Genomic DNA, 14,807 nt, shown 5'->3' on the forward strand with positions numbered 1-14,807 from the left:
AAACCAGATTTGTGTATCTAATACATATTTAAAATCTGCAGTGTATCTAATACAATTTAAAATCTGCAAGTACATAAAATCTAAAACTTAGAAAGTGAAATACAACAAACCATAGAGAGTCTGAAAGTACATAATGCTTGTGTCTGAAATTAGAAAAAAAAAAACTGCAAACCATTTAGAAACAAGACATAAACCAACTTCATCCTCCTCTGTTAGTCTCAAACCAACAATCCCTACTCCATCTACATGGAGCTTTGATCTGCAACGAAAAAAAGGGTTTTAACACAAAACAATTATATGTAGCCAACCAAATAAAGTGAGAACTAAAGTGATACATTACGACAGTGCCGGCCCTGGGGTAAAGCACACGAAGCAAGGGCTTCAGGCGCCACAATCTATATAATTTTTCGGGGCACCAAGACTAAGTAAGTTCCTTTAGTAAGGTGGTTGTGTTCTTGTAAGTTTTTACTATGGGTGGCGAGTTCAAATCTCAGCTTCTTAGCTTCTTTTTTCCCCTTTGAACAATTTAAAAGATGTTGGACCTGATATCTAACAAATTCGACCATCAATTCTTATCTCCTTTTCTAACAACTAACTATCCTTTTTGGAGTACATAATATATCACAAATCCCTATTTAAATAATTTTTTTAAAAAAAGCTAATTACTTTTATTATTGAGACATTGACAATTTGACAATTCGTTTTTCTGAGGACAAAACTGCATTTTTTTCAATTTCATACGGCCATTAATATACTTTGTTAGAGTTTTGACTTTTCTTATACATATTTTCTCTTGCTTTTTCACTATTTCTTTTGTAAAATTTTATAATTTTAAAAAATTCTAAAACCGTATAAAATTTATTATGGCTGATAAGAATTTTACTTTATTAATATGATAATGGGGCAGCATTTTTTAATTCGCTTTAGGCGCCGAATGCACCCGAACCGGCACTGCATTACGAACACAAACAAATCTCAATCCGCATATGTAGCCGACCAAATAACGAAGCAAAACAAATGGTTCAGACAAGGCATAATTTATCATATAAGACAGTGAAGACATGTGCATAACTGATTATCAATATTCCAAGAGCAACCAAACTTATACAAATGGTTCATTCAGACAAGGCATACACTATCATAAGACAGCCAAGACAACTGCATAACTGAATATCAATGTTCCAATACGTATAAGCTATACCTTAACGGAAGTAACACGCCACTACTACAACATAGCATTAACTGAATGTCAATGTTCCAAGGAGAGCGACCAAACTTATAAATATCAAACAAACTCAATTCAAAGAACCGGCTAATTAATAGTCAAGGTTACCTCTTCACTCATGCTCATTCTCATTGCATGTTTGATTCTCCTGACCTTGAACTTTCTGCTCGTGAGTTACTTGTTGTTTTTTTCCGATATCTCCAATGCCAGTGCCATCAGTATCTTCAATGGTACCTATAATTTTAAATGTAAGTCAGTCAAAGAATCATTTAGCTATAAAACTGTTCTTGCAACATTTCTTAAATCCCCTTGAAATTATGCCTATCCTCGAAGCCAACTGCGAGTGCAAAGCAAAGCTTGAGCATTTTCTGGAAGCAGCCAGTTTCGGTATGCAGTCAAAATTCTACCTCAAATGCTAAAGGCCGACTCAGACGCAACTGTAGTAATAGGGATGGTAAGCAAATCACGTGCCATGTCAGCTAAACCACTAAGACCATGATTAACCCCAGTCTCTTAACTGGGATTCTTAGTTTCGGGTAAGAGACGGTTCTTAGCTTTTCTTGTATTTTAACTAAGAAAAGCTAAGAACCGTCTCTTAAATAAGAAATATAAGAGCCGTCTCTTAGCCTGAAAATGTAAAAAAAATATTAAAAAAAAACAAATTTTGTCAAATCATGAGTTAAGAACCCCGGCTAAGAGACCGGGGTTAATCATGCTCTAAGAGTGTGACTGGATAATCTTTTTAGAGTAAATGTTTTAGAGTAAAAATATTTTACTCTATATTCAGCTCAATACTTACCAATCAGGAAAAAAATGGCAAAAAAGTTGTTCAGCTGAGTACAACAGAAAACATCATTAATTATCCCACTTGTTCTAATGAGAGTAAACATTTATTTTGCTTTTTCATTTTCTACTTTTTACTGTTCATTTTCTTTCTTCATATTTTGCTACTCTCACTTACGCTTACTTTTTACTCTCTTTTGCGCCACATGTTTACCAGTCACACACTAAGTTGACGATGATTGTCCTTCCAAACAACCCAGAACATCCACCCTGATGTTTTGCAAAGACATCTCTAAGCTTTCCCTTTTCTATCTCATACCTTCTAAACACATCACCAGCAGCCGTTTGTCTACAAATAAGCTGACAATCCGGGTTGAGGTGTAAGCTTCTTGCTCTAACTTTTTCGTACTCAGCATATCTAAACGGCAAATCATGAAAGATTATGATCTCGCTAGTCATCTCTCTATCAATCTTGTTGTTAAGTTACGTTTAATTATCCTTTATCTGTGATTATTTTAATCCATTCTCTAATTTTATCACCTACGTAACGTTAGTTTCTTTCTTTATTTTTTCCAAGTCGTAGTATTATTTTATTTTACTATTACTTTCTCCCAATTCAAAACTTTGAAATCGCTCCACAAACTGGAAACTATATCAATATAAATGGTTTGTGTACTACTCGATGAAATTGAAATTCAACAATTTAAGTTATGGACATTAACATTGTCTTATTAAAACTAGATGTTGACAACAGAATTTAAAAGAAATTAAGCACAGTAGCTAAAAGTTGAATTTAGCCTAAAACCATAAATACACAATGTTAATCATCTTCTCTTTTTTGCACTTCACGGCCAAAATAGGTATTACACCAGTCACACACCCGATACGGTGGACAGTTGTTATCATAAACTTAGTGCCTCGTTGCATGCCTGCATGATGATTACTTTTTAATATACGGAACAGAGCGCTTACAATGATTGAAACATTATAGCAGAACGTAAGAATACAGACAAAACATATGTATAAACGAGTATTAAGTATACCATATTTTATAAGAATTTTGTAAGCAAGTTGCCTCCCAAGGGACCACTGATATAAAATTTAAGCATACCATCAACAAATTAAAGCATGATAACAAAAAATTTAGAGATTAGTTTCCTGTTATGACGCAACTATCAAAATGAGACGCATTTGTAAAAATAGCAAGCCTCTCTGTTTACAAAATGTTGTTTTCTTATTGGGTATCTAAAGGGTTATGGTTTTAGACACATCGTTTCCTTAGCCCATAACTTAAAATGGAATTCATAAATCTTGATGATTAATTCTCTTCGGATCCCCAGCTAACTGATACAACACTTGGCTATCTACGCACGAAAAGTTACCAAAAAGGGTTACTGGCACCCTTCACTCCTTCAGAGTTGAATGAGCTCTGGCTACTCCCTTACACTTGAGAATTAGACATAAAAACTCATAAATTAGATTCACATCAATGAAAGTGAGCTGCATCTATTACTAGAAGAAATATTTGCCAAGCCCTGGAGATTTATGAGCAAGCAATCATGTTATATAAGAGCATGTTTATCCCTAAGAGCATGCGCATCAATGAATCGGGGGGGTTCACAACTTTAATAGTTTTTTAATTTTTTATTTTATTTTTTTCGTTTGATTAAAAAAAATAAAATATATGCGGACCAATAGCGTGCCGCCACGTGGCATGGAGCCCGCGAAACAGTTTTGAAACGGGTTCATCCGGAGGCACCCCTGCGAGACGAGTTCATCAGATTCTATTATTATAATATATTTCTTTTTTAGATGTGTGAGAGCTTCTCCCATGAACCTTTGATGCTCATGCTCTAAGAAACTCAAATGGGTTTTTTAGGTTTTTTTTTGTTAAAAAAAAAAAAAATTAAAAAGCAAACCAATCGCAGACCGTCACGAGTCAGTGGGGCCCGCGAACAGTGTAAGAAACTCACTAAAATCGGTTCTTAATTAGTAGTTTTTGTAACCGATCCTTAAGGGTTTTGTGGGGGTCCACGCACTAAGAAACTCACTAAAAACCCCGGATAAACATGCTCTAAAACTTAATGTTAGAAGTCTTAATTAATTACGAAAATACTAAACAGGGGCGGACGCAGGCTTTGGTGGAGTGTGGCACGTGCCACACCCTAAATTATAAAAGCCTTTGTACATAACAGGTGAGACGAAAGTTGTCAGCTCATTTGGCTTATGAATCTTAGAGCATGTTTAACGCAGGCACGGAACCGTAGCTTTTTTTTTTGTTTTTTTTTCATCTGCCAAAAAAAAATTAAAAAAAGGAACTAATCGCGGACCGCCACGTGTCAGTGAGATCCGCAATCTGTGGAAAAAACAAAGAAAAATTGATCCTTATTCTCTTACTTTTGTGATCGGTTTTAAAGATTTTTGTGGAGTCTATGCATCTAGAAACACACTTGTTACCGGCGATAAACATGGCCTTAGTTGTGCCCCATGTATTATCTGTTGTTCAGATCTCAAAATTATTTTGTTTTTCAATTTTGTTCTTGCAGATTATTATATTGTAATCATTTTTTCATCAAACAAGTTTTCCTTTCATGCGTCCTAACTAATAGAAACCATTTTCTCTCTCTAATATTAGGTTTTATCTTTCTCATATCTAATACAAATTTTTACAAATTTTTACCATTTATAAAATTATAGTTACTTTATTTAAGTTTACTTTAACAATTAACTGTAATAAGTTTGTATTTTTAATACTTATATTAAAACAGCAACTAAAATGAAAAAAGAAATTTATAATAAAATTCTGTAAATAATATTTAACATTATAAAAATGTGTAATTTTTAGTTCATTCAAGTTTTAAACAAAATGTAAAATTTGAAAGTAAAGAAATTTTTCAAAATTCTAAAAATTAATAAAATTGGTACACTATAAATTTTTAAAAATACTTTAATAATTTATAATTTAATTTAATATATATAGTGTGTGTTAAATTAATTTATGGATCCGCCCCTGATACTAAATGAAGGGTTATGTACTTATATTAAACCAGGTTCAGGTTTAACAGTATTTGGCGGATGATCGGACGGTAAAAATAGTCCAAGGAAGAGTCCGGGAAGGGATCGTGGCCGTTAAAGCATGTTAAGAGGAGGTGATGACTGATGAATGTGGTACGTAGCTTCATCTTGTATACAGACTTATGTTCGTGGATGTCCATAGAGATCTCGCTAGGACTGTGGTAAACTGATAATGAAATTGTTATTTTTGATTACGTACACAGGTTCTTCATATATTGAAAAGTTGATGGTAGATCAAAAGATAATGACTATGAAATTGATTGCATTTTCAAGTCGATTACCATGATCCCGTTCCAATTTCTAGCCATATATACATAAATATATATATGTCCAACTATGTCTGTCATTGTCACAACCTGCAAAGCTTAGTGATGCATGACTTTTCAAGGGTTTAAGATCAAATCAATGTAGTATAAAAGATTGTCGAACCAATCCTAGGTAATTCTAAAGCAAAGGAAATGCAAGTTTATGCTTAAGCTAAGTGCGATCCGGTTTTAAAGATGGTATGAACTAAGAACTAATAAGCTAATGCAATAACGTAATGATCTTTCTTTTCTCAATATGAATCAAGAGGACTCATGGGGCTAGGCATTTGATCTTGGGTGATGTAGATCCAATCTAGAGGTGGCAAGCTATCAATCAAACACTTTCCTTATGCCTAGACACTAAGCTAAACAAGCTCTATCTCTAGATGAATGTTCTTTTGATAAAGCAACTCAAGCATCTAATCTCTTATGTTGAATGTTACTAAATCAAACATGGAGAACAAGTCTAATAGCAATCTTAACTCCTTTAGCAACTAATCTCTTCGGTAAAGCAAGCTAAAAGCATTGAAGAGTTGGTTCAGGCATTTCATCATACACCTTATGGGCATGAAATGGCTAGAGATCTATTTTAGTATGATCAAGACTAAAATAGCATTTGGAACCCTCAACAAGCAAGGAAACAAGTAGATCTAACTTTAAACACCCTAGATCATCTCTAATCACCTTTAATCACCCTAGCCCATGAATCCAAAGATGACTACTCAATACTCTTCATGATGAGCCCAAGAATCAATGATGATTTGGTGCTAATCATGATTAATGACCATATTAATCAAGCAAATCACAAGAAGAAATGATCAAAGTAAGATCTTTCACCTAAAAGTTCTTTCTTATTGTGATAGAAATCAAGATAAGATCCCAACTTTGGGATTACAAGAGTATTTATATCCCTTGGAAAACCTAATGGTTCCCATTAAAAAGTCTAAAATGCCCATAAAAAATGTTTAAAATCGACTAAGGATAAGTCTCGGCTCGGGTAGGAGTCGACGGGGCATACCCCGCGTCACACAACCCGCGTCGGATGCTCGCTGATCTTCTGCTTCATGCGTGCGGGTAGTGGAACCCGCGGCCTTCATCCCGCGTCAGACCGCCGATCTTTCCTGTCATGCGCGCGGGTAATGGAACACGCGTGGCTTTGTCCCGCGTGGCTCCGTGCGCGCGGGTGAGCTATCCCGCGTGGCTCCGTGCGCGCGGGTGAGCTATCCCGCGTGCCTTCAACCCGCGTCGTACCGCCTCTCCAGCTCCGTGCGCGCGGGTGAGTTATCCCGCGTGCCTTCAACCCGCGTCGTACCGCCTCTCCAGCTCCGTGCGCGCGGGTGAGTTATCCCGCGTGCCTTCAACCCGCGTCGTAGTCGCCTGAACTCGAACCAACTTCAATTTCCATCTCCTCTTGGACCACAATGCTTCTAAACACCTCAAATTACTCCAAAGGATGCTCCAATACCTGATTAAGACATATGAATGCAAAATGGATCCTAAAGATGCTAAACTCTTATTCTATATGATCATTATGTACAAAATGGAAGCTTAAAACAATGCAAATATGCAAGATATCAACTCCTCCAAACTTGTTCTTTACTTGTCCTCAAGTGACTTTGCAAGAACTCATAAAGGAAAGAGGTTTGAAGGTGGGAACTCATAGCCAAAAGTAACACTCCCTAGTACTCAACTTAACATCCTAAGGAAACATAGCAAATAGCATGAGCAATCTCCTTATTATACTCTAGCTTCTCTAGGCCTATCCATACTTTTTTTCCTCTACTCAAGTTGCAATACTCTTTACCAACAAGTCCCTTCAATCAGCTCTCACATTGATTCACACATACACACACAAGGTGAAGTCTCACAAATGGGCACATGATCTCAATCATTTGGTTAGGTATGCAATGGTCTAATATGAATGAAGAGATGGGTTCAAATGTTTTTATTTAAGGGTGGTTATCACTCAAAACAAGGAGCTTGATCATTATGCAAACTTTATCTAAGATTAGAAGCAACTCATGCATACATAGATTCATTCTCATCATTCTACCACATTTTGTTATAAATGATCACAAGTTCTATCCTCTTTATCATCATCTCAAAAATCATTCTAAACCCCTCACATCACTCACCCAATGTACAACTCTCTTTTTTTTTTTTTATTTGACCCACTCACTAGGGATTTTAATCCACTTTCCACAAGCTCTAACCCTTTTTCATTTCCTTCCCCAACTTCTTTTTGATCTTTTTTTTTTATTATTAGGGGGAAGGTTCTTTGTTGCATAATCAAGAGCTTCTTATTATTATTATTTTTTTCTTTTTTTTATATATCCCTAGGAGCTTTATTTTCATATCTCTCATCTTTCTCACTCTCCAAACCCAAGATATTGAAATTTAAAACACACAAACCCCTCTCACCATCCCCAAATGCTAACTCATTGTGCTAGCAAGAGATGAGAATAAACCTATGTCGCCTCCAATAATCTCAAGATTTTGCACATGACAAGCTATCAAAAGAGGCCTCACTCATGCAATTCAATGTTTGGTCTCAAAGAATGGCTAGGGTTCTAGGGTAAGGAGTGCCATTTGGGTTAACAAAGATAGGTATGAAGGAATAAGATAACCCAAATGTGTATGAGATCCATGATCAAGTATGCAAATGCCCATATGCAAGAGAGATTACGTTCATTCAAGCCAAGTTTAGATTGGAGCTGATCTTAATAACAATGCTAACATCAAGCAAGCAAACAAGTTTCAAGAAGAGTTTTCAAGACTCGAAGCGTACAAGGTTTTCAAGAGATGCTTAAGCTACTTGATGTGTTTAACTAGGATGTCATTTTGAGTTCTAGACAAGGGTTCTTTGCAAGGCATTTTAAATCATTATTCCCAATATAGGTGAATGCAACCTATATGCTCTAGACTCAATCTTAAAAGTGCAAGTGATGCAACTACATGTTTCTTTTTGTGTTTTTCAATTTTATTAATTTTTTTGGTTTTTTCTATGCATATATATATGTACAATGCGATGCATGAGACTCAATTCATCAAAGAAAACATGATCAAATACTTGATACCTTCCCCAAACTTTGTTCACACAGTCTCTGTGTTAGAAAGCAGGAGGAGATACCGAAAAGAGAAAGAAATGCAAAGAAAGACTGGTATATACAATGGGAAGTGGTAGAGTACCTCCCTATGAAGCATGGGAGGAGGCCGATGCCTCATCCTCGGTGTCAGCTTCCTCATCTGTAGAGGCAAGGGATGGAGATTTATTTCCTGATTCGGACTGTGGAGCTGGTGGGTTTCTCTTCTGACGGAGCAGTTCTTTCTCGGTGGCGGGAAGTCTGAGTGCTAAAGGACCAATTGCAGGCTGAGGCTGGGGGGTAAGGAAGTCAAAGTCTGATGATGAACATCCCGCTACCGCTCCTCTAGTCAGTATATCAGCTACCTTCTTCATGAATTGAGCTGAAGCTTCTGCTTGCCTCTTCATAGTCTTACTCAGCGCCTTACACTTGTCCTTGAGCTTGAAAATTGTTCTGTCCTGAGCTTTGTTCCGTCGTTGTAGTATAGTGGTAAGTATTCCCGCCTGTCACGCGGGTGACCCGGGTTCGATCCCCGGCAACGGCGCCAATTTGATGCATGACTTTTCAAGGGTCTAAGATCAAATCAATGTAGTATAAAAGATTGTCGAACCAATCCTAGGTGATTCTAAAGCAAAGGGAATGCAAGTTTATGCTTAAGCTAAGTGCGATCCGGTTTTAAAGATGGTATGAACTAAGAACTAATAAGCTAATGCAATAAAGTAATGATCTTTCTTTTCTCAATATGAAGCAAGAGGACTCATGGGGCTAGGCATTTGATCTTGGGTGATGTAAATCCAATCTAGAGATGGCAAGCTATCAATCAAACACTTTTCTTATGCCTAGACACTAAGCTAAACAAGCTCTATCTCTAGATGAATGTTCTTTTGATAAAGCAACTCAAGCATCTAATCTCTTAGGTTGAATGTTACTAAATCAAACATGGAGAACAAGTCTAATAGCAATCTTAACTCCTTTAGCAACTAATCTCTTAGGTAAAGCAAGCTAAAAGCATTGAAGAGTTGGTTCAGGCATTTCATCATACACCTTGTGGGCAGGAAATGCCTAGAGATCTATTTTAGTATGATCAAGACTAAAATAGCATTTGGAACCCTCAACAAGCAAGGAAACAAGTAGATCTAACTTTAAACACCCTAGATCATCTCTAATCACCCTTAATCACCCTTAATCACCCTAGCCCATGAATCCAAAGATGACTACTCAATACTCTTCATGATGAGCCCAAGAATCAATGATGATTTGGTGCTAATCATGATTAATGACCAGATTAATCAAGCAAATCACAAGAAGAAATGATCAAAGTAAGATCTTTCACCTAAAAGTTCTTTCTTATTGTGATATAAAACAAGATAAGATCCCAACTTTGAGATTACAAGAGTATTTATATCCCTTGGAAAACCTAATGGTTCCCATTAGAAAGTCTAAAATGCCCATAAAAATGTTTAAAATCGACTAAGGATAAGTCTCGGCTTGGGTAGGAGTCGACGGGGCATACCCCGCGTCACACAACCCGCGTCGGATGCTCGCTGATCTTCTGCTTCATGCGCGCGGGTAGTGGAACCCGCGACCTTCATCCCGCGCCAGACCGCCGATCTTTCCTGTCATGCGCGCGGGTAATGGAACCTGCGTGGCTTCGTCCCGCGTGGCTCCGTGCGCGCGGGTGAGCGACCCCGCGTGCCTTCAACCCGCGTCGTACCGCCTCTCCAGCTCCGTGCGCGCGGGTGAGTTATCCCGCGTGCCTTCAACCCGCGTCGTAGTCGCCTGAACTCGAACCAACTTCAATTTTCATCTCCTCTTGGACCACAATGCTTCTAAACACCTCCAATTATTCCAAAGGATGTTCCAATACCTGATTAAAACATATGAATGCAAAATGGATCCTAAAGATGCTAAATTCTTATTCTATATGATCATTATGTACAAAATGAAAGCTTAAAACAATGCAAATATGCAAGATATTACTTAGCTCGTTGACAATTATGTGGCCCTAAATCTATATGGACACAGACTGACTGAAACGCTTTAAGTTTTATCTGCAAGTTATTGGTTGGCTAAGAAATTTCTTAGGTTGGCCATTTTGTCAAAATCATAAGTTGAATAAACAAAGTTATAAAAAGTGGAGAGAATAACAGTGAGCCGGTCAAAGTTAAAGCCATAGTCGTAGAGTGGGTGCTTTACGTGTCTATGTTACGTCCTTTTATATTTATCAATTTTAAAATCACTTGGGAGTTGGGACTCATACTGTTTTTAAGTTTAAACCATACGTTGCAGACACCTCATACGATACGACGAGCGAATAGAATGTAGTCTTCATTTGCGGCGTCAAAGTTGTTTGGTCGTTCACGTCCGGTCCACAGATTTATCATATATGTATGTATGCATAGATATTGCATTGCATGCACAAACAAATATACATGGGCCCGTGTATATGTATGCACCTAAAATACAATTGGATCAAAACATTAAGGAAAGGATGTATATATAGAAGTAAGGGATATAAATAATTAATATGTGGAATCTCCTCATCTACCAAACTGTATACATACGAAAAGTATTTTCACGGGAGTATACGTCAGTATAACAATAAGTTTGTATAACAATAAGTTTGGTTGTCGCAATTACTACTCCAAGTCCCACGGAAAGGGAAGAACGCTATACTACTCCATACGTATGTATTGAATGAATTTATTTTCTCCAAAAAAGATTCATTGAATGGATTTTATATGGCGCATTTAAATTCAAAGACAATATGGTAAGGTTCGATCCCCACATTATCTATCTTTGAATGTGTTATGGGACCACAACACTTTCGAAAACAATATCATTCGTCTAAGATTTTGTTATGAAATCGCAAGTGAACAACGATGAATTCATAAACCCTTACAAACTATTGTAAACGACAATAAGGTCGACGGACGTACGTACCCTTTTATCTTGTTAATTATGTGAAAAAAATATTCGAATACAAAAGACCTACAGATAGACCTCAAAACCTGATACAATTAAGAATTAGAAATAAGTAAAACATTATAATGCTCCTATACATAGCATTTCTCATGTTAGGCTTGAGAAAGACTTCATTACGGTGCATAATCAAATCTTTCTATACAATTTTACTCGCTTTTTCGATTAAAATTATAGTACGTCAAAGTAATTCCAACTAAGAAAAACGCTACCAACCAGCAAACTATCATAAATAATAATAACGTAACAAGAGCAACCATAACAAGAAGAAGAAGAACATAAGATAGGAAGGTATTTGAGATGGTTGAGAGAAACAGCACAAACACAACTGTTTTATTTATCAAGTTGAAGACTTTTGTTTGTATTATTTATGAATTTCTCTGTATTTTGTTCACAGCTACAAGATGTGGTCCAGTCTGGACCCACTTTTGTAAATTTTAAATTAAAGCATCTAGAATTTGTGAGCTGCTCGCAATATACGACTGCTTCTTTGATTTTTGTTAAAATAAAAAGTGATCACACCAACGGGAATATTTTCACTTTATAACTATTTTTATGTGAGATGGCTTAGATGGGTGGGTGGTATGGTTCAACACTAGCCTTGCTCCTTATTATATTCGGTGTCAATTTCTTTATATCTATTTCTTTTTTTTTTTTTTTTTTTTTTATATATCTATTTCTTTTTGGGTGGCTATTTGTGTAGTATTCTATATTTTCACACTACAGATTTGTCTTCACTCTCGACTTGCGTCCTTGAGTAATTACAAGTCTCTAATTTAGTTGGTCAATCATAACTTTGGTCATTGCTTTTTTTTTTTTGGTAAAAAACTTTGGTCATTGTTCTTACAACTAAGAGGATTTTTCGTAATTATATTAGATTCGATGCAAGGGCACAACCTCCTTGTAAATGCATTAAAATAATTGTAAGAACTAAATTCAACCAGATGTGATCTGATTTAAAAAAAAAAATTCTTGTAATACCCAAGTAAGATTTCTTATCTTTGTATTAATTCTTGTATCAACACCATGTGCTTATTGCTTAAATCTATATACAGTTTTTGCAATTTAAAACGAGGTAACATCTGTTAGATTAATTAATCAATTTAACATTGTAACAATGCGATCTAAAGTCGAATGTTATTAAACTAATATATATATACTATTGAACTGATATATGCATCTTACTTATTCATACGAAAATTATTGTAGTCGAAAACTTAATATAATGTAAAAAAAATACTCAAAAGAAAAACATACAACGAACAGAAGCGTTTCAAAATATTAAACAAGAGAGGATAGCCATGTAAAATGTGATTCATTCATATCTTGCAGTTTTTTTTTTCTAAGAAAAATATTTGATGAACAAGTTCCCCTATTATCTACATCTTCAACATCAAACGTATAGAAAACTAAAATTGATTGGATAATTATAGGAATAAACCAGAAGTATTTTCAACAAATTACGACGAGCAACTCTCATATAAGCGTTTGCACTTATTGAGAATCCATCTCGTTTCAATGACTGTACGTTGTTTTCTTGATTTTCATCACGAGGGATACGCAAGAATCATGTTTCTTGGGAGACAAGGCGAGTCCTTCCAAACTCTAGCGTGCAACTTAAGCAACTCCTTTGCCTTCTCTTTAGTCTTGCTTCCACAGTTAACCTGAAGCACAAGACACAGCTTCGATACGACCCCCAACTGTAACATCTCGTGCAGCAAAGCCGGCGTCGCGCAGAACCTTCCCACCGATAACAAAACCCTAACAGCTCTATCGCTCGCCGTCTGCGAAATCCTCAATATCTTCTTGCACACCACTGCTATAGCTGCTCCGTGGTTCAAGAATTCGGCTCGTCCCTCCGCACACTGACACAACAGATCAAGAACCACCATCGCCATCTCTGGACCTCTCCTATCTGATGAGAAGCTCTCGTCCATGAGAAGCTCAATCATAACATAGATCGCTCCAGCTTCCACGGCCTTGTGTCTGTTCCTTCCCCATGGGCATATGTTCACCAATATATGCAAAGCAGCTTTTGTCGCCTTGTGTGAGATCCGGTCTTCCAGGATCTGGACGACCTCAGTGAAAACCAATGGCTTCAAATTCATAATATGCATTGGTTCCGCTACTTCAAGAATGTTCTTGAGAAGCAAAGTTGCGTAGGCTCTAGATTCGTACATCCCTCGCTGCATGATATTTATCAACGAGCTAACAATATCTCTACCTTTCTTTTTGTTTAAAAGGTTCTTGAGGACTGTCTCTGAAGTCTCGAGATGGTACAGTAAGCTGAGGGCTTCGTCGGTCAAACTCATCGAAGAGTCAAACACGTTTTGTGACTCGTTGTTGCTTACGATGGTGGCCAAGAACTCCGGTACTCCCGCTGCCTCTAAACACCTCTTGTTGGTCTTGTTCTCCGACACAATCTGACGAAGTCTTTTGAGACACTTGACCTGGTTTTGATGAGAAGAGGCTGAATCTTTTATGAGCTTTTCGATCTCAGATTTACATATCGGAGGTCTCGGGGTCGGGAACCTCTCCACGCCGTAGGATGCGTTTAAAGTGCACCAAGATTGGATGAGACGTCGAAGAGTGTGGTTTGGGGTGAGATCTGCGTCGGTTATGTCTTGTTTGGTGACCGGACACGAGTTCTTCTTGCCTGAAAAGAGCCATTTCTCGATGCTGTCTCTATCGTAGGTTATTCCCGTAGAGACTATCACCGGATCTTTCATGATCTCTAGAGAGATTGGGCAAAGAAAGAAAGGAGGAATCTCGATCTCTTCATCCATGGAACTAGTAATGAGGAGGTTGTGAATTTTGGCGAGAAACAAGATGAGTTATATTGAACAAAGAATCTGAGGAAACAAGACAAAAACTATAGTATATTTTTCTTGCTACAAGTTGTAGTAGTTGGGTCTGGAAGATGTGAATTGGTTTGAATAAAAAGAGAGAGAGGAGCTTGGGGGCTTTAAATATAAATGAAATGGTTGAATTTCACAATTATTAAAAAGTCAAAACACGGAAAATACATATACTATTTGTAAAGCTGTTGTCCCTATATATGCCAAAACAAGAAAAAACCTGCCCCCTGTGTAACTGTGTAAGTTTATTACAGGATGATTAATGGCAGTTTTTAGGACGAATTTTTTAGTGGAATATAAGAAATCGTCTCTTAATTTTTAAGTAAAAAAATTATTTTTAGTTTTTTTAATTAAAAGTTAAGAGACATTTTCTTATATTCCGCTAAAAACTCCACGTTAAGAGACATGATTAACCTTAATCTTTTAAATGGGGTTCTTAGTTTCGGGTGACGGTTCTTAGCTTTTTTTAGATTTTAATTAAGAAAAACTAAGAACC

At 36.7% G+C, this 14,807-nt stretch overlaps 1 protein-coding gene and 1 non-coding gene across 2 annotated transcripts; one reads left to right on the forward strand and one right to left on the reverse strand.

The window, feature by feature from the left end:
* The first annotated feature begins 8,943 nt into the window (after window positions 1–8,943).
* Window positions 8,944–9,015, forward strand: TRNAD-GUC. Its single transcript has one exon. It is a non-coding gene; the product is annotated as a tRNA-Asp (tRNA).
* Window positions 9,016–12,749: 3,734 nt separating this feature from the next.
* LOC106391435 (E3 ubiquitin-protein ligase PUB23-like) lies at window positions 12,750–14,396 on the reverse strand. The gene has a single exon (XM_013832071.3). The coding sequence runs from the start codon at window positions 14,237–14,239 to the stop codon at window positions 13,001–13,003; it is 1,239 nt and encodes a 412-aa protein (XP_013687525.1). The 5' UTR covers window positions 14,240–14,396; the 3' UTR covers window positions 12,750–13,000.
* Window positions 14,397–14,807: the final 411 nt, after the last annotated feature.

Source organism: Brassica napus, chromosome C4, assembly GCF_020379485.1.
Source record: "Brassica napus cultivar Da-Ae chromosome C4, Da-Ae, whole genome shotgun sequence".
Classification (NCBI taxonomy): domain Eukaryota; kingdom Viridiplantae; phylum Streptophyta; class Magnoliopsida; order Brassicales; family Brassicaceae; genus Brassica; species Brassica napus.

Coding starts and splice junctions, on each gene's coding strand:
- LOC106391435 (XM_013832071.3), bottom strand. CDS start 14,239: ATGGATGAAGAGATCGAGATTCCTCCTTTCTTTCTTTGCCCAATCTCT.